Source organism: Lycium barbarum, chromosome 6 (genome assembly GCF_019175385.1).
Source record: "Lycium barbarum isolate Lr01 chromosome 6, ASM1917538v2, whole genome shotgun sequence".
Taxonomy (NCBI): Eukaryota; Viridiplantae; Streptophyta; class Magnoliopsida; order Solanales; family Solanaceae; genus Lycium; species Lycium barbarum.
The window spans coordinates 79,926,437-79,946,743 of record NC_083342.1 but is presented as its reverse complement, the minus strand read 5'-3'; the positions used below and the strand labels follow the sequence as shown (position 1 = coordinate 79,946,743).

At 37.2% G+C, this 20,307-nt stretch overlaps 1 protein-coding gene across 3 annotated transcripts; it reads left to right on the top strand.

Annotated features, from left to right (window-relative positions):
* Positions 1–867: 867 nt before the first annotated feature.
* Positions 868–16,780, top strand: LOC132644321 (kinesin-like protein KIN-7D, mitochondrial). 3 transcript variants are annotated; one of them, XM_060360905.1, is made up of 25 exons: positions 868–1,509; positions 1,595–1,692; positions 1,828–1,917; positions 2,211–2,263; positions 3,270–3,335; positions 3,544–3,597; positions 3,927–3,986; positions 4,583–4,661; positions 4,748–4,815; positions 6,967–7,023; positions 7,103–7,207; positions 7,778–7,882; positions 8,084–8,191; positions 8,267–8,398; positions 8,568–8,750; positions 9,164–9,304; positions 9,875–10,015; positions 10,535–10,654; positions 10,748–10,798; positions 10,930–10,977; positions 11,117–11,263; positions 12,165–12,911; positions 16,076–16,205; positions 16,288–16,411; positions 16,506–16,780. In XM_060360905.1, the coding sequence occupies exons 1-24, from the start codon at positions 1,229–1,231 to the stop codon at positions 16,368–16,370; spliced, it is 3,147 nt and encodes a 1,048-aa protein (XP_060216888.1). In that variant the 5' UTR covers positions 868–1,228; the 3' UTR covers positions 16,371–16,411; positions 16,506–16,780. The 3 variants fall into 3 exon arrangements, with proteins under 3 accessions (XP_060216888.1, XP_060216887.1, XP_060216889.1); XM_060360904.1 differs by having other exon boundaries at positions 9,161–9,304; XM_060360906.1 differs by lacking the exon at positions 868–1,509 and having other exon boundaries at positions 1,643–1,692; positions 3,270–3,288; positions 9,161–9,304.
* The last annotated feature ends 3,527 nt before the right edge of the window (positions 16,781–20,307 follow it).

Here is a 20,307-nt window from a genome sequence, read left to right as displayed (position 1 = left end):
CCCCTAGGCTGCTTCATCAACGATTGTGCAAGAGTGCTCCGCTTGTTCCGGAGCTACAGTTTAGCTGGTACTATTCTTTTGTTTATATATGGGCATGGCGAGGTCCTGTTCTGTCTTTATGATGTTATTCACTCTATATAGAGGCTCATAGATAGAATGTATATAGTTAGATGTTCCATAACTTCATCGATTCATATTTTGTATATCATTTTGGCAGCCTTGTCGGCTTGTACATTTGGGCATAGTTGATGGTGATTATATAGATATGCATATATCTCTTGGACTTGTGTCTCTTCCAGATTATGGTAGTTACTAGTTAGCCATGTGGCCCACTTAAATATGATTATGAGACGTATGTCATGAGGTGCTCGGTAGCTCAGCTCCAGGTGCCCATCATGACCCTCCGGTTGGGTCGTGACAGTTTTCACCATTCATGACCAATAATGGTGGTAATGATGGTAGAGGGGAAGGAAATTTTAGTGGTGAAAGAACAAATAGAGGGGAGGAGTAAAATGGGTTAGGGGCGCTGAGGTGACATGTCACGTGACATCCACCTCATCCAATGTCAGTACCACGTAAGTTGGTTGTCCACCTTAGACAATCTTAACAGAGAGATATATATTTGAACCAATAATATAACGACAAATGTATATTTAGATTGAAAGTATAATAAAGATATATTTAAACCTTTCTCTCATTGCACTGAGGTGACATGCCATACAAATAGTATATATTTAGCCTTTTCCCTTTTTTATTGAATTGACCGCGCATACCAACTTAAATCCAAAAATAGATACTCCATTTTTAAGTTTAAAAACCACTGTAGCTAAAAAAAAAATAATACTAGTACTATAATTCAAACCGGTCCACTGTCACATGTTAACGAGTAGTCTCGTACATCTCTCTTTTTCTGCAGTTCTTCTTTGTCATAAAGGAGAAGAAATGGAGTTTTAGATAAATATGATATAGTAGCATTAGATAGAGTGATACACATCCACAGTGAAGCTTCTCTCTCTCTAGGCATTTTACTCAAAAGCCTGAAAAAGGAATAGTTTAAAAGAAATCCAAGAGCTTTCTTTCCTTTTCCTACTCACACAGCATGTGACATCTGACACATTCTTCTTCTTGAACTCGGTTAGATGCACGCGTATATTGTTGCTTGACCTTTTCTTTGATAGCAAGTAAAGGATTTGGTTAATATTATATATTTGTTTGATAGTGGCGATCAATGGCTGCTTCTTCGTCTAGAGGACGAAGTAGCTCGCCGTATCAATATCGTAAGCCATCAAGTCCATTTTCGTCTTCTTCATCTTCAAATTCGTTCATGAATGGTCGGCTTATGCCTCGATCAGGCTCTTCTGGCTCCAGATCCATGACTCCCAGCAGGAACCCAACCGGTCGTTCGCCTGTTAATTATCCGTCAGCTGAGGAGTTGATTGCTGAGCCGCCGGTCGATATCTCCAGATCGGGAGAGAGTATTTCGGTGACTGTTAGGTTTCGCCCATTGAGGTCTAGATCTACTCTTGGATCTATGTACTCGTTTATTCGAGGAATTTGAACTGAGTTTTCTCACAGTGCATTTGGTGTTATGCAGTGAAAGAGAATATCAGAAAGGCGATGAAATTGCTTGGTATGCCGACGGTGACAAAATTGTGCGGAATGAGTATAATCCTGCAACAGCTTATGCCTTTGGTACAATTCGAGTCATTTCCTCATTCATATTTTTATTCTGCTGGCTCTGAAAAATTTATTGAATTATTTCGGGAGTAGCAAATTGCCTTTTAAGATGGTTATTTGAAGTTTAAATGTTCATATTTTGATTCGTAGATAGAGTATTTGGACCTGACACAAGTACCCAGGAGGTTTATGAAGTAGCTGCGCGACCCGTTGTCAAGGCTGCAATGGAAGGCATAAACGGTATGGTGATTGATAGTTGACGTGTAATATCTGCCAACATGTCAGCTTTTGAGCTAGACGGAACATGTCTATGAGTTATTTAGTTTTACATAATTCAGTTCAGAGGCCATGCTTGAAGAAAACTAATCTCTGCCAAATGATTGGCAATAATCGAGATATCTACCAAATGTACTGATAGTGCTGGGCGACTGTCATAGCTCCAAGGGGCTACTTTCCTGGGCTGAAGTACTTTAAGTGTCGAGGGTTGCATTTCCAGTTCAGTATCATTGACACAAGAACTGCTTATTATGCAGGCACAGTTTTTGCTTATGGTGTTACAAGTAGTGGCAAGACACACACTATGCATGTAAGTTATTCCTCTGGGAGATCTCCTTTTGCTTGAATTCAAGAGAAGCTTTGCTGACTTCTACTGCATCCCATACAAACAGTTTAGGATTATTTAATTGCTAACTACTGGCAAAGTTAGTTTTAAGAATATTTCTTTATAAAAGCACCCAAGGGTCTATCCTAGTGGTCAATGAAAGTGAGTTGAGACTCATGAGGTCTTAGGTTCAAATCCTACCGGAAGCAAAAATACTAGTTGGTTTCTTCCAATTTGTCCAAGCATGGTAGATAGAACTACTCGGTACCTGTGTGCTGGTGGGAGGGAGCAAGTGGCCCATAGAATTAGTTGAGGTGCACCTGAGTTGGTGCGTACACCAGGGTTATTAAAAAAGTTCTTTATAAAAAGTTAAAAAAGAAGTTAGTTTAAGAATACTGTTAGTTTAAGAATACTGTGTTGTTATATATATGTAGCATTGTCGAAATTTGATGGTCAAACTAAGTATTTGCTTCATTCTTATCCCCCTCATTAGTTTTATAAAAGCACCTAAAGGCCTAGCCTAGTGTTCAATGAAGTGGGTTGAAAACCTAAGGTTTCAGGTTCAAATCCTAGCAGAGGCAAAAATACTAGGTATTTCTTCCCATCTGTCCAAACCTTGGTGGATAGAGTTACCCGGTACCATTATTGGTGGGAGGTTGTAGGTACTTGCCCTGTATAATTAGTCGAGGTGTGGCAAGCTGGTCTCGATACCACGGTTATAATTTTTTTCTTAATTTAAAAAGAAGAAGTTAGTTTAAGAATACGGTGTTATTTTAATATTTGTAACATGGCCAAAATTTGATGGTTGAACCAAGTATTTACTTCATTTGCCAAGTCCCCCCCCCCCCCCCCCCCCCATCCCCACCTCAATTGGAAGTTTTCGGAATGGTGGGGAAGGAGGCCCTCCCTACTTAGTTGACTTTAAGCGCACCTGAACTATCCATAGTCGTTCTTTATCATCATATTAATTTTAAGATATTTGTTTCCACAGGGAGATCATATTTCTCCAGGTATAATTCCGTTGGCGATAAAGGATGTTTTTAGCATCATTCAAGATGTAAGTCAGCTTAAAAATCTATGTTAATTTCAAGGTTTAATGCCGCACATCTCTTCAAGCATGACTCTAAAGTGCTTTGCCATTCTTCACTTTTATTCAAGCTTGACAGCAATTCTTGTTTAAAATACTAGATTGTCTTTATGAAGGTATGACTTACTCTTACTTATCCAAACAAACAGTGTGACTAATCTTAAAAACATTCTTTCAGACTCCTGGACGCGAGTTCTTGCTTCGCGTATCATATCTTGAAATCTATAATGAGGTATGGTGCACATAAGCCATCTACTTCTGCATATGATGAAAGTGGCACTGAACTAGAAAGTTTAAAAATTTATTATGAATTGCTGCACGGATCATCTCTGAAAGAGCATCATGTGTTACAAATGATGTATCCATCTGAAGATTGTTAGTAAAATTTATGATTCTCTTCTTCCTGCAACATAAAAGACAGCTGCTATACAAAGTGAAATGATTTCTGAAGTAGATTTATCATCTCTCTTTATGCTCTTGTCCAGACCATACTTATTTAATTTCTCGAACCAAGTATTAACATCTAGTTGGTGTGCATGCTCGTCATGTTCATGATGCCAGGTTATCAATGACTTACTGGATCCAACTGGCCAGAATCTGCGTGTTAGGGAAGATAATCAGGTATTTGTTGCTAATAGTACTAGTTGATGTTCAGGGAGATTATAGGGTTATGAGCAAGAAGTTTTTTAGTTGTTCCTAAGACCTGTTTATCCAGAAGTGATATTTCTGGTAGTTTGATCTCTTTTCTTTGATATGTTTGTTTTTGAAGATGAGAATATTGTTTTAGCCTTTCATTTTCAAAAAAAGTATTGTTTTGATTCAGGAATAGAAAATAGCATTAGTAGTCCTAAAGATGACGAGAAATCATAAAAAATAATCAAGAAACTTGTCTCCCAGCACATCCTAGATGTTTGAGACACGTATATGATATCAATTAAGTATGGGTACCCTCTTTATTTCTCAAAAGTAATTAATAAGAAGCAGAAGCTAGGATATTAAGTTTGAATTGTAAGGTTGAGATCACTCATTTCCGCACATGTTGTTTTCAAAATCTACAAGTCCTATATGGCTATATCTGATAGCCAAAGAACAATTCCTGATGTTTCCGGTGAAGTTCTTCTATCTATATCGGATATATTTATGCTGCTTTCCGAAGTCCTTGACTTTATATGTTGCTCTGTCGTGCTTGATTCTTTGTACATGTAATGTATGTGCAGGGTACTTATGTTGAAGGCATAAAGGAAGAAGTTGTTTTATCACCTGGGCATGCGCTCTCTTTCGTTGCTGCAGGGGAAGGTAATTAGTGTAAGCTCTTCAGGTCTGTCTTCGTTGGCAGCCAATGTTACCCTATAATGGTATTGATTACCATTTGCCTATTCCAGAGCATCGACACGTTGGTTCAAACAATTTCAACTTGTTTAGTAGCCGCAGTCACACAATATTTACCTTGGTAAGTATAATATGATGGTTCATTTTGATGTATTGCTTATTGCAACCATAAGCTTCTGTGTTATGCACTTAACTTTTTAGGGAATGCACGCTGGTATGCGCATTGGAATTTTGTCATGTTATATATAAGCCTGGCTTGTTTGCACTTCCCTTTAGAGCATAAGTGAATGTTTGTTTTTGGTAAGGGCCCTTCTCACTAATTCAATGCAGTAATTATGGATATTTTTCGTAAGATGGGAGAATTTGACCTACTGGGCTATTGGGTCACTCTTCCTGGTAAACTTGGGTTTCTTCAATCATTTATTGAAAAGATAGACTGGCTAAAAGCCGATATCCAGAGCAAATGATACTTATATTGCTAACGATTTATATATAAATTGCCCATTTCACCGCCTTTGAATAATAGACCTACAAAACTTTTAGAGCTTTGGTAGGATGCTCTGTTTTATTTTTCTTCTTGTTTTTTAGTATCAACTTTGTTTGATAACTTTTATTCTATTGGGATGGAAAATGTCCTTTTTTGTTTAGAATTAGAGATGGAACAATGGAAGTTTGATATTTTGGTTATCAAAAAACAACGGAAGTTTGAACTAGGCAATGTCTTATTGTGGCTTTATTGATTTTGCAGGGTGACTAATCTATTAACCCACATAATTTTGTTCCTCGGCATAAATCACAACTTATGTTTTTTTCCCCAAGTTGTATGATAATAAGAAAATCTGCCAATTCTTGGAAAGTTGCACGAGAAACTGTTGATGAATCATTTTTTGGAGACCTTAAAAATCATCTGAAACATATAGAATTTTCGTTTTTGCCCCATTTATTCGTTGTTTACAATATTATATCAACAACAACAACAACAACAACATACCCAGTGAAATCCCACAATGTGGGTTCTGGGGAGGGTAAAGTGTACGCAGACCTTACCTCTATCTCGGAAGATAGGGAGGCTGTTTCCGAAAGACCCTCGGCTCAAGAGAAAACAGGACGAGAAATAGCTCAAAGCAAAAATGAAAATGCAACTAAAGAAAGCGAAAATGCTCTAATAAAGGAGGAAAAAGAAGCAGTGGCTACCACAGATAAATAAGATAGTCGAAGTACAAGAAACAACATATAGTAGCAAGAATCAAAGGACAATAAACTGTAGATCAAAACTGCGACTACTAGTACGAAGGGATACGCGGGACAACCTACTAGCCTTCTACCCTAATCTGAGTCCTCCATAGCTTTCTATCTAAGGTTATATCAACTTGAATATTTGTAAAGAACTAATCAGAATAGCTTTTCTATAGCATGAAATCCCGATACAGTGTTGGGAAGAAACTTCTGCTGAAATGGGATTATGGGCGTCAACTGTGTGTTGTAGGTTCATTTATTCAACTAGCACTCTTAGAGTTTTGGATGACAAGCTGTTGGAATTGTAACTAAATTTTTCCATTTCATGAATACTATGTGGGAAAAACTGTCAATTATGTCCAGTGTTGTCAAAGGCGCGCTTAAGCCCTGAAGCGAGGCTCAAACCATGTTGAGCGCTTCGCCTCGCTTTATGTGCGCTTCACTGTCATCATTAAGGCTCTAAGACATACTTTTCCTTGCCAATGAGCCTCTCTTGAAGGGGTGACACTAGATAATTCATATTTCACTTTATCGTAATATTTTTACAATTCCTTTGTCCATATGACTGTTATTCATGCTTATTATTATTAGTCTTGGACTAAACATATATAGATTTGTATTTTGCACCATTGCGCCTTTTTTCATTAAAGCCCACGCTTTATTTACACTTTGCGCTTAAAGCCCCAACTGACCTTAGAGCTTTTTTGCGCTTTTCGCTTTTGATAGCCCTGATTATGTCTTACCGGAAACTGTCAATTATGTTTGGTCCATTCCTTGCGACATTGATTTCTTGAAAGCAGTGACGTGGTTCATCCTTGATTCTTGATAATACAATCCTCAATCTGGAATTGCTTGATAAAGAAAAATCTTCAATCTGTAACTGCTACTGAATTTGGACCATATTGCGAAATACTCTGGTTTTATCTTCCATAATAGCCTTTTTTGTACTCTTCTAGTGTAGACATTTTAGTGGTTGTATTTGCTACCGGGCTTTGGTAGTCATGTCTTATTGTCCACTTTATTACACATTGTGCAGATGATTGAAAGTAGTGCTCATGGGGATGAATATGATGGAGTGATCTTCTCACAGCTTGTATGGCTACTGGACTATTTGTTCTGTATTAAACAACATTGCATTATAGCATCTAATGTTTTTGTTTTTTTCCCCTTAGAACTTGATTGATTTAGCTGGATCTGAGAGTTCTAAAACTGAAACAACGGGGTTGCGGAGAAAGGAAGGATCATATATCAACAAAAGTCTTCTGACTCTTGGAACTGTAAGTACTAAACATCAGTAGTTGATTGGGTCTCTATGTAGTGTTTCCATAACTGTTGCATATTAACACTACTATTGTAATAATTCAATTATGTGAAAAATAGAAGAAAAAAAGAGATACCTCTAATTTTTCTTCACAAAAAAGAGAGAGAAGACTATTACCCTCTAGTTTTTCATTCAGAAAAGAGAGAGAAGTTTATTATCCACTAGTTTTTCATCACAAAAAAGAGAGAAGGCTACCTGCTGAAATGGTTGTAGACAATTTAGGCTGGAGGAGTTTAGGCTGTGAGAAATAAGGCAAAATTGAGACTAAATGAAACAAGGATATTACCAAAATATCTAGATTCCTAATTGTGACAGAACCAGAAAGAATTTTGTATGCTACTAACCTAAACACATAAATGATAGAACATCCTAACAACTAAATCAGTTCTCTTGGCTTTCAACAAATTATTCGTACTCATGATCTACCATTATATATGGCATTGAGGCTGGGCTCAGGAGTAGAGTAGATTTTTATACATTTATTCATGTTCAATCTGACACCTTGATTCTGCTATCATGCATTAAGGTCATTGGAAAATTGAGTGAAGGGAAGGCATCTCATGTTCCTTATCGGGATTCTAAACTTACTCGGCTGCTCCAGACATCGCTGAGTGGGCATGGACATGTGTCTGTGAGTAAGATGAGCATATACAATACATTTCCACTTTATTGATCTATCTTATCTTTATTCAGCTGTACTGCTTTATTTGATGTGCATCTTTTCCTCCTAGCCTCCTTTTCATCTGAGCTCACCTGATACTCTTGTTGCCTGATAAGACCTAAAGAGATTACAGATAGGTCTAATTCACCTCTTCTTTCATGTTTTCTGTAGCTCATATGTACTGTTACTCCTGCATCAAGCAATATGGAGGAAACACACAATACACTGAAGTTTGCAAGCAGGGCTAAACGTGTGGAGATTTATGCATCACGCAACAAGGTTTTCTCTCTTTGCTGTTTCAATTTTGTGGAATTGGAGTTCTGAAGGCTGAAGCTTGATATATCTCTCTTTCAGATTATTGATGAGAAATCCCTGATTAAGAAATATCAAAGGGAAATATCATGTCTCAAACAAGAGCTTGATCAACTAAGAAGGGGGATGTTTGTAGGTGTTAATCCTGTAGAACTTATGACTTTGAAACAGCAGGTAACTTTCAAATTACATATGGTAAAGTCTGTCTACAGCTAGAGGTCAGGTATGTGTGTTCAGCTAACTACATTCTTAAAGGCATCTGTGCTCTGTAAGCATTTGGGGATTAGAATTTTGGCTGTAGTTGGGTTCTGGGCTTTATAACTTGTTCATGATATTTTTGCAGTTGGAAGAAGGGCAAGTAAAAATGCAGTCAAGACTGGAAGAGGAGGAGGAAGCCAAGGCAGCTCTTATGAGCCGGATACAGAGGCTAACTAAACTGATCCTTGTTTCTTCAAAGAATACAATCCCTAGGTATTTGGGGGATGTTGCTGGGCATCAGAGGAGTCATTCTCCTTCTGAAGATGATGTAGGCTGGTCTTCCTTTCATCATGAGTACTGTTTCTTTATGCTATTCTTTGCCACTCAAGTATCTTGGTAGATAGTTGCTGAATCCCATCCTCGATTCAATCTTAAAGATGCATCATACTTTCTGATTTTCGCAAGACTTTTACCCCGTATTGCAGCTTGGTTAGGTACTACGTATAGTTTCACTTAGCATGCATTAATTTTCTTCCTGCATCCTTTGTACCTGTTTAAAATTGTCCATGTATTTCAGGAAACTAAAAGTACTCTACTACTCTTCTTTTTGCTTCTTTTTATGTTTTCTCAAATTCAAAGTATTTAAAGAATATGTACATTTCATATTATTCATACAGGATAAAATATCTTTTTCTGTGTATATTGATATTCTTTCTTTATTTTCCACTCTTCCATTAGAAGATGGATAGTTCTATGCTTATAGATGGTGAGAATCAGAAAGACCCTTCAGCAGATACTTCTGATCTCAAACTCAGAAGATCTTCTAGCAAGTGGAATGATGATATATCTCAGGTTGGGAATGCGATCACTGAATCGGCTCAGGTGGGTGAACTTATCATTGGTTTTTCTTGTGGTTCAAAGCTGCATAGTATGTCTTTACCTCTCTAAATTTCACATTCTTAAAACCTTTTAGTGGAGAAGGCTACCATGGTGATTCTTAATATTGCTAACACTAATGCTCTGGAGGACTTGACAGATTTGTCATTAACATATGATGTTAGTTTTGTTATTTAAGCTTCATGTTGTGAAATTTACTCTGAATGCTTTCTGAGCGCAGAATTTGATGCATCTACATTTATATTCCTTGTGAATTAAGAAGTTACAATGCCGAAGTGTTCAACAAGCTCACCATTTTGTATCAGGAGCAAGAAATTAATTGGATCCAATAGCTATACTACATTTATTTCTAGTCCAGTCTTGCAGACATAGGTTTAGAGTTTCTTGTACCTCTGATGTTTGAACTTGGTTTAGATAGTAAAGCTTCTAGTCAATTGTGTAGTGTGTTCAGATAGTAAAGCTTCTAGGAAAAGGTGCAACATTATTGTCCTTTACTCGTTTATCAGGTTTTGATTTCTTTTCCCTTCATTTGATTATCTTTTTATTTGATTATAGGAAGGAATTTCAATGTCAGATCAGATGGACCTCTTAGTTGAGCAAGTCAAGATGCTTGCTGGAGAGACTGCATTCAGCACCAGTACATTGAAGCGCTTGGTTGAGCAGTCTGTTAATGACCCCGAGAGTTCGCAAACACAAGTACAGACTCTTTTATCTTTCTGGACTCAATGTTTTATAACAATGTGCTGGTCCAGTTGTAACAAGACTGGTATTTTTATGCATGAATTTCCTGCTCGGACTAAATGATTTTGTTTGAGTCACTTGTAGAATATCATCTCACTAGATTGTGCATTCAGTTTCTTCTAGAAAGGTGTATCCCCTTCAATTTTCTTCTGTTTAGAAAAACTTGAATGAATCTGTCAGTTGATGCTTTCCAGAAAGTCAGGCGTCTTATATTAGTATTTCAGCTGTGGAACATAGTCAGTTCTGGAATCTTCACTAGAAACGATGGGGAATCTTTGATCTTCAAAGTTCCTAGGATCTTAGATGCTTGACAACCTACCTCAAGATGTAACAATTTGTTCATTGCGACAGTTTTGGTTCTTCCTTATGCAATTGCAGCTGTCTGAAGCACATGGAGACGATTTTCCTTTGATCCTTTAAGTAGCTGTATATCTTAGAATCTGGACTTATTGTAGTGCTGAATTCTTATGACAGATTCAAAATTTAGATTGTGAAATTCAAGAAAAGAGAAAGCAAATGAGAATGTTGGAACAACGTATTGTTGAAAGCGGTCAAGCATCTGTTGCAAATGTATCTTTCGTTGAAATGCAGCAGGTGATGTCATGTTAGCCTTTTCTACTTGCATGAGTTTTTTTCCACCTCTTACGCGTTCTGTACTTTGTCTCATATTATTACCATCTTTGACAGACTTTGATGAAATTGATGACACAATGTAGTGAGCAGAGTTTTGAGCTTGAGGTTGGTTACCCTATAAAAGCTCAGCCAAGTACACTTTAAAGAAAAAACATCTACAAAGTTTCATTCTTGTTACAAGTTGGTAAGCATCTCTTTTCGCACGAAGTTGTTTACACTTTGATCTTTTTATGCAGATCAAATCTGCAGATAATCGGATTCTCCAGGAACAGCTGCAGAACAAGGTCAAACAAGGCATTATATCTTGTTGCAAATGGAATAATCTAGTCGCTAAATTTTATTGACCTTTCCCTGTTCATTTTGTATGAGTAGCTAATTTTCTTTTCTAGGCATAATTTGGCTGTTATGTAATGTTGTTTTCAGTGCTTAGAGAACAAGGAACTACAAGAAAAGATTTGTCATCTTGAACAGCAGCTAGCGCCAGTCAAGGCAGAACAATCATATCCCTCATCAGAAAGATGTGTATCTGATGAATATGTTGATGAGCTTAGAAGGAGAATTCAGTCACAGGTGATTTTAAAAGCTTTCGTCCACTGACATATTTGGTCTGCATGTCTCGAGTTCTTGAGGTAGATAATAACTTTTGATGGTAGTTATAGGTCTGATGAACGGAGGATTTTTTATTTTCTGCAATTATTTTACTGTTGTGGCATTCCCTGGGGAGGGGGTTCCTCAGGAGCAAGTATATCCTGATTACCTCCGAAAACAATACACCGTGCAGAATGCATCATGCCTCGCGTTAAAGTAAAACACAAGGGAAATTCAAGGACTATATGAAGGTTATTAGGTTAAGAAAAGTTCCTTCATATAAGTTTGATTAAAATAGAAGAAAGAAGAAACCTGTGCTTTCCAAGTTGATGCATTTTAGTATTGAAAATAACCTGTTGTAGTATGGTTCAGAATAATTAGTTTAAAATTTCTTCAACTAAGGAATTGAAATGATTTGATTAATGCATTGATGAGTGTGCCTATTCTCTCCCTTCTTTTTATCCTAAGTTAATGTATCAAGCTTCACCTTTATCTCTCTTTGACATTGTTAGATGTTCTGAGACCCAAGTTTTTGCTTCAAAACAATCCACTTCATGTTGCCTAGACACGTTGTCTTTGTTGTGATTGACTTTCTGTAGTCTTTGTTTTCTCGATAAAATTGGCAGTTTTTAAGTTTTGTTTGAGAATGAACTGGTATGTTAAGTTTCTATGTTGTCTGTAGTTGATGAAGATAAAAGTTTCCATGAATTTGTGTATTAAATTTTCAATCTTTTATTACTTGGATTTCCCCCAATTATCAGACTAAATCTCGAGACCTTTTGTTTGTGTAATGGCCTTCATGTTGTACAAGAACGTTGATGTGGTTGCACATGCTTTATATGAATTCATATCATGGTTCTAATATGTTTTGCAATTTGAGCAGGATATTGAGAACGACAAGCTAAAGCTGGAACATATTCAGATTGCGGAGGAAAACAGTGGGCTGCGTGTGCAGAACCAGAAATTGTCAGAGGAAGCTTCATATGCAAAAGAATTAGCATCTGCTGCTGCTGTTGAACTGAAAAATTTAGCTGCTGAAGTCACAAAGCTCTCATTACAGAATGCAAACCTAGAGAAAGAATTGTTGGCTGCTCGGGAGATGTCGAGTTCTAGGAGTTCCATTGCACAAGCTGGTAACCTTAGTAGCAGAAAGCATGGCGAAAACATAAGACCAGGGCGTAGAGGCCGGGTTTCTGGCCGAGGAAGTGAAGTTTCAGGAGTGATTCATGATGACTTTGACATGTGGGACCTAGATCCTGAAGATCTAAAGATGGAGTTGCAAGCAAGAAAACAACGTGAAGCAGTTCTTGAGGTTGCCTTGGCTGACAAGGAAATTGTGGAAGATCAGTACAGGAAAAAAGTAGAGGAGGGAAAGAAAAGGGAGGCTTCTTTGGCAAATGATTTGGCAAATATGTGGGTGCTTGTTGCTCAGCTAAAGAAAGAGAATAGTGCTAGGCAAGACTTGAAGCTGGCAGCTGACTGGCAGATTGGTGGAGAAGACAATATGATGAATCCAGAAACTAATGATGGTGACCACAAGGACCCCATCTCTGATGTTAGCCAAGATGGGGATCATACAAATGCAGGATCTGAGATTCCGAAGGAGGAACCTCTGGTTGCCCGCTTGAAGGTAAGTCAGCTTGTCCTTTTATGGTCGGTTATCTGCACCTTTGTCTGGACACATGTAGTATTTGACATATCCTTCTCATCCATCTGAATCTTCTGGTGATGTTAATTTTTTAGCCAGTGGCGTAGCCAGGAATTTAACTAAGGGGGTTCAAATTTTGAAGAAGTAAATAATTTTTTTCGATGAATGGGTGCACCGAAAATTTTAAATCAAACTACGTAATATTTTATTAAGTCATAAAAACACTTGTAATAGAACTAGCAATTGAATAGATAAAAACTAACATAAAGAAGTCAACAAAAGAAATTCTATGAGGTTGACGTTAAGAAGCCGGACTTATTGTTTTTGGTACTTCACAAAAATATTTCGTCAAGTCCAGTAAAACTTCAAAATAAGAGTAGTCAAGCAGATCAGACTTACTAGAAACATAAGCACTTAATCTATCAAGAAATTTTCCTACTGTTTTTTTTTTTTAAGTTTCTCCCAGAATGATCTAACAAGCTACACTATACTCTTATTCCCTAGCGGAAAGCATTTGAGCTAAGAAAATCCCTCCCTCGTTTATTTGTATTAGTGCAAGAAGATGTATTAGTTTCCTTTCATTTAAACGTTCTTGATAGCATACCCAAACTAACCTACTTTTGAAATGGTCTCTCGACTGCTACGGGAGATCAATACAGATCTTTTCCCAAAGAACAAACCAAAACTATTAATGGTACTTTGGTTCTCCAAATTTTGATGTTTAACCAAGCATTTTGAAGAAGGTAGAACCAATGTATACATTTGACAAAGGATTTTCTTATCCGTCTTTTGAATTTTGGAATAGACATGCTTACTGGATTTTGAGTTTTAGGATTTGCTTATTTATTACTCTGTTATTACCCATTGTTTAACTAAAAAAAAGGTCAAAACAGACTATTAGTTTCAGAAGAAAATATGAAGTTAAAACAGATTTAGCAGTTCTAATAGTGCGTGATTTTGTGTATGTGAAAAAGTTCCCCTAACCCGGAATGTTATATATTAGAAATTTAGAATCGATCCCATGCCCTTCAAGGAATTTTGCACACCCTTCGCCGCTGGGCTAGCACCCTTAGTTGTGTCAAGGGTGTTCAATTGTTATTATATAATCGTTAAAAATGGCATTCACGTACATACACGGTATAATATATCTACATAAACACTTATAAAATGGTCCATAGAATCATAAGTAGGAGAGCAATTTTAGCTTATATTCTTTACTGTGTGGTATGGAACTCTGTGCTATAAACTGATAGGAATCGATTTGGGGAAAACACCAAATCAAACATAAAACGCAGAAATTAAGGATAACAAGAAATTAGGGGATGAGAATTGAAGCAAAGGGGATGAGAAAAGAGGGATAGAAGCTAGACGCCCTTGATTGGACAAACCTAAGTATATTAAACCTAAGACCCTTCCAATTGGATTTAATCAAGGAAACCTAAGCTATTTGAATTCCAATCAAGGGAAATCAAATGAATCCATAAATGACAACTCTAATGAAAATCAATGGAATGATTCATAGTCAACAAAGGAATCCACCTATGATGAACTATCACTAAATCTATAGCTGAACAAACTATCTCTCCAAAGGAGTAATCTCCACTCTCAATTCATCGTAATTCATAAACTAAGTAATGAAATAACTAAGTAGAGTATTTATATTACTAGGCTAAAGAAGACTAGACTAACTATTACAAAAATACCCTTCGTGAAGTAAGGGCCTTGTTTGGTAGTCTTCTTTAGGATAATGGCTTGAATTGCGAAGATAGCCTCTTGCATAGCTAGCCACCATCGTGTCCCAGCTTCTTATCTTCGCTCCACACGACCAAGCAATCATCCATACGTTATATGCTCGATTTGGCCCATGTGTGCTCCTCGGGATCGTATCATCCTCCCCTTCTTCAAAAGGATTCGTCCTTGAATCCGTATCTTGCAAAAAGTAGAAGAGAATGAGTACATACCCTCTCACGAAAACAATAAGGTAATCATCATAAGGCAAATGATAATACCTATAGCATGCAACCAACACACTAAATGGCTCACTCTTATGATATAACCAAGCATCAAATGGATCTAGAAAGAACATGTATCCAAATAATGCCAAAGACACTTGGCTATTCAAATAATTTTGATAGAAGGGTAAACCAAAGACAGTAATGCAATTAGGAATCCTAACATGCAAATCCACATTGGCCCTAGCAATCAAGAAGCATATATCTCCCCTTAAGTCTAGAAACAAGTGATATCCCTCATGGCTAAGTGCAATATTACAAATAAGTCCAACCCAAGTCAAGGGTCTAACCATCACATTAGCCCACCTCAATAAAGGACTCACCACTAAGTCAACACCGGGGTCAAATACAAAGGTGTCACCCACACTATTTTGTTCACATTCCCCATGCAAGCCCAACATGAAATCAAGTAATAACACTAGAAAAGAATCACACAAATGGATAGAAGTGCTACTACTATACTCATCACATAAATAAGTTACCTCCATGGCTTTAGAAAGCCCAAGAATAAGCATGAGCCACGAATACATACCGTCCTTGAAGGAAGTACAAGATGTGACTTCATACCCAAGTGTAGTCCAACGGGGTCTCCTCAAATGGTCTTCATCTTCAAGACTCCTCTTTTGATAAAACTTCATAAGCAAGTTAGTCAAATAATCAAGTTCATCAAGAGAGACTTTTACCATTATGCTCATTCAACCTATGCCAAGCTAAGAGCAGCGTCTCCTCACCCCTTAGGTTAGAAGATCTAGCATAGTCTTCCAACATATAATCTCCGTTTCTTTCACATTGCTCCCCTTCTTAAAAGAGCATTCTTCATTTTCGGAAGCCTTTTTCAAACACGACGTTGGTCCATCAAGTGGGTCACAAACCTACGACGTTGGTCCATCAAATGGGTCACAAACCCTTAAGGACTTTTCGTCATCGGGGCCATGCTTGACTAATAAAGTTATATAGATTACTACTTTCTGTAAACATGTCAAATGGATTTCCAATATGGAAGTATGTTTATGTAAATTAGGATGGACACTCAGGGATTGCATCTTACTGTTTTGGTATAGTAGAAGGTGCTGCTAACTATTGTTATTTCTGTATATGGAAATTTTCCGTGATGTGTCATATTTGCACCTCCAGGCTCGAATGCAAGAAATGAAGGATAAGGAACACAGGTACTTGGGTAATGTTGATGCAAATTCACATATATGTAAAGTATGTTTTGAGTCGCCTACTGCTGCAGTGCTTCTTCCTTGCCGCCATTTTTGCTGTAAGCTGCTATTTTATTTCTTTGCTTCCATTATTTGTGCTCTCATGTTGTAGGCTGTTCTGATGCAGTGTTAATATTGCAGTGTGCAAGTCTTGTTCCCTTGCTTGCATTGAGTGTCCACTCTGTCGGACAAAAATTGCAGATAGGATTCTTGCTTTTACCTGACTTTTTCCCGTTCATCTGCTTGGAATAATGGTGCATAAAAGGTTAGAGTCCTCATGAATCACACTTTACTTACCTTTGTGCACACATACATTGTGAAAAATCTTTCTTACTCTTTCTATCTTCTCATTACTGCAGGAGTTCATTTACTCTTGTCAACTTGGCATTTTCTATGATATTCTTTAATTAGTTCAACTGTATGTATCAACCCTATTCAGATGCTATATCATTTTTTCCTATGTACAACCAAGGACTGTAAAATAAGAAGACACAAAGCAACAGAGGTAGTGACACAAATTAGTAAAGCTCTCTCAAGGAGTTGCCATATGATCTCCTTGATCTTCAGATTAAGTGTATTCTTCAGATGTAATGTATAGAACAGATGAGCAATACAAGATGCCATGTTAATGTTGTATTGTCTGTAAATTTTTTAACCGTCTATATCAGTTGTCTGTACTTTTGGATTTCTTTATTCATGTCCTTTTTCCATCCATTTACCGGACGCTAAGTGTCAGATTTGGAGAATCTCTTCTCAGCAAACTTGTAATTTCGTACTTCAGATAGAAAATAGAAAGAACACTTTCGATATGGATGCTTGTCAAGGGACCAGTCTGTGGCATGGAAGATCCGAATATGCATGAGTGTTTAGAATTAGGCTGCTTTGACACCTTGGATGCTTGAGGTAGGTCTTCCATATGTGCAAGTTTTTTCTGCAAGAGTACAATCAAAAGCTGATTGGCAAACCTTGGGTCAAAGTAATAGTTGGTAAACCATGCAAGTCTTCAATATATCATAGTATCAAATCCTTCCCAATTTTTTTTTTATCGAATACCACTAGGCAGTGTACCTAGTGGTAAATTTTATAAACATTAGAATCAAAACATGTCTTTACAATGTGAAAGAAGTTTAAAGATACTAAAAAGCAAAAACTAGGATCAACTTTATGCCATACAAGTGCCTAAAGTAAATCTTACAAATAAGTAGTCCGGGACAATGTAACCAGTTGGCATGGCTAGAAACCACATATAAGCATCTTCAAGTCTCTCACTGAGGCTATAGTTCCAACGCCAAAATGTGTGCGCTCTCCCTCAACGCACAACTGGACGACAATATTCCACCAAATCAGGTTCTTGTTGAAGTCTTCTTAACCAAACGATTATACCATGTACCATGCCAAGCAGAGGCGTGCAGGATCTGAAAGTGAGAGGGGCACGACCGAGTAGTGATTATATAAATGTCTGGAAAAAAATTGGGCATATGCTAGAGGGGGGAACAAACCCAAGTCTGCACTTAAAGGGGAATTTGTGCACCCCAACTGACTAGGGCAGTTCCCAACCTTCGGGACTAAGTATGCCAATCTGTTACGTCCCGTATTTTTCTCGAGTTAAGCTACGTCGTAAGTGAGCTAATGTGGACTCATAGAGACTATGATCTTATACGAGGATAGCGAAGGTTTAAAACAAGTGTTAGGGATGTGCCGTAAATGTTAGAGCTTAAACGAATCGAAGTGATACGAATCGATTTGGGGATGAAGCCAAATCAATTCAAACACGGAAAAATTAAAGGATACGAAGAAAAGGGATGAGAAATAGAGATAAATACTTGACCCGAATGGTAGGATTCTATAGACAAACCTAGGTATATTAAACCTAAATCCTTCTAATATGAACTAGAATCTACAAGAACCAAAGCAATAGAAGTTTACTTGAAATCCACAAATGAACAATCTTCATGAATTCATTAGAAACCAAAGCAATATGAATCAAGGCAAGAAGTTCACTTGAAATCCACAAATGAACAATCTTCATGAATTCATTGGAAATAAAAGGTTCATAACCGTAGAATCTACCTAACAATCTATCACTCAAAATATGAGTATCTCTGATGTGATTCTTCGAGTTAACAAAGAACCAATCGACCAGGATCTTATTCTTGAAGCGATTGATGGGTAGAATTCAAGAAACGGACGTAAATCGGGCTATACTTTTCGAAATTATGTGATTTCAAGACGAGGAGAAAGATGACGATTTGAACTATAAAATTGGCTCTTGAATCGATTAAAACAAGTAAATATTGAGGGTACAACGATGGAAAGAAAATTAGGGTTCTGGGTATAAACTAGAACGAATTTTAATCAAGAAACGCGTTATTCGATCAAGAACAAATAAAGTTCCTAAGTCACCACTTGAAATCAATTAGCGTGATAAAGAAACACCACACGCAACTGAATACAAGGTAAAGACTATCACCACCTTGCTTGGAACCAAAAACAAGGATAAAGAACAAGAAATAGAGAGAATAACTCTATTGCAAAATTTAGGTTTATGCTAAAAACGTGAATAGTGTTTAACAAAGAATAAGAACCCTTTATATAGGCCTAGGGTCTCTTCTTTGATGACTACAAATCCTTATTCTACTCTAGAAAGGAAATAGCTAAAAACAAGGAAAGTAAGATCCCTATTCTATAAGGAAAAGAATAAAGAAAACCAAAATCCTACTAGAACTATGATAAAGATCCTACTAATAATAGGAAATTTAATCCTACTATATTATAAATCAAGAAATAAGAAACCTATTTAGAAAAGGTGTCAAGAAACAAGAATGGGAAATAATCTTCAAACTTGAGCTTCTTGGACTTTTCTTTTTCTTGAATTTCAGTCTTGTGTTTCTTGATTTTCTTGAATTTCTTGATATTCTTCATCTTTCATCACTAATGCACCGGCGATATTTGTGGATTTAATGATTAGTGTTTTTAGGCCTATCCTAGATTTGTTTGTGATCGTGTTTATTGATGATATTCTGTTATACTCTCGATCTGAGGCAGAGCATGCAGACCATTTACGTACTGTCCTTAGAGTTCTTCAGGCTAAAACATTGTATGCGAAATTTTCTAAATGTGAGTTTTGGTTGAATTCAGTGACTTTTCTAGGGAAAATTATTACAGCTGATGGTATTCAGGTGGATACCCAGAAAATTAAAGCTATGAAGACTTGGCCGAGACCTACAACACCTACGGAAGTTCATAGTTTTATGGGCTTGACACCTATTACAGAAGATTTGTAGAAGGTTTTTGTAGAAGGTTTTTCTTCTATCTTTGGACCACTAATGAAGCTGACTCAGAAATCAGCTAAGTTTCAATGGACAGATGCTTGTGAGCGCAATTTTCAGGAGTTGAAGAATAAATTGACTTCAGTCCCGGTTCTGACACTTCCAGAAGGATCGGAAGGCTATGTTATCTCTTGTGATGCTTCAGGTATTGGACTAGGTTGTGTATTATGGTAAAGTTATTGCTTATGCTTCAAGGCAGTTGCGGAAACACGAGAAAACTACCCGACCCATGATCTAGAGTTGGCTGCGATAATTCATGCATTGAAGATGTGGAGGCACTATTTGTATGGCGTTCATGTTAATATCTATACAGACCATAAGAGTCTCTAGTATATTTTCAAGCAGAAGGAGTTAAATTTGCATCAAAGGCGATGGTCGGAGCTATTGAAATATTATGATGTTAGCATTTTGTATCATCTTGGAAAGGCGAACGTAGTAGCCGATGTCCTTAGCCGTAGATCCATGGGTAGCTTATGTGATGGCCAGCCAGAGAAAAGAGATTTAGCTCGTGAGCTTCAGCAATTAACTAACCTAGGAGTCTGATTTAGCAGCCTCGTCTTTATTAGTGTCACGACCCAACCGGAGGGCCATGACAGGCACCCAGAGCTAACCTACCGAGCACCTCTTATCATACTTCTCATTGTCATTTTGTAGGTGGACCACAAAAGATAACTCATGAATATCATAATCTGTAAAGGCTTCCACAAGACAAAAACACATCTATATACACATCTTCAACTATGCCCATATGTACAAGCCGACAAGGCTGACAAAAATAATATATAAAGATATGAACCGATGAGGTTATAAAACATCTAACTATATACATCTG

Coding starts and splice junctions, on each gene's coding strand:
- LOC132644321 (XM_060360904.1), top strand. CDS start 1,229: ATGGCTGCTTCTTCGTCTAGAGGACGAAGTAGCTCGCCGTATCAATAT. Junction 3,598..3,926: donor ATCTTGAAATCTATAATGAG/GTATGGTGCACA, acceptor TCATGATGCCAG/GTTATCAATGACTTACTGGA. Junction 9,305..9,874: donor CGATCACTGAATCGGCTCAG/GTGGGTGAACTT, acceptor ATTTGATTATAG/GAAGGAATTTCAATGTCAGA.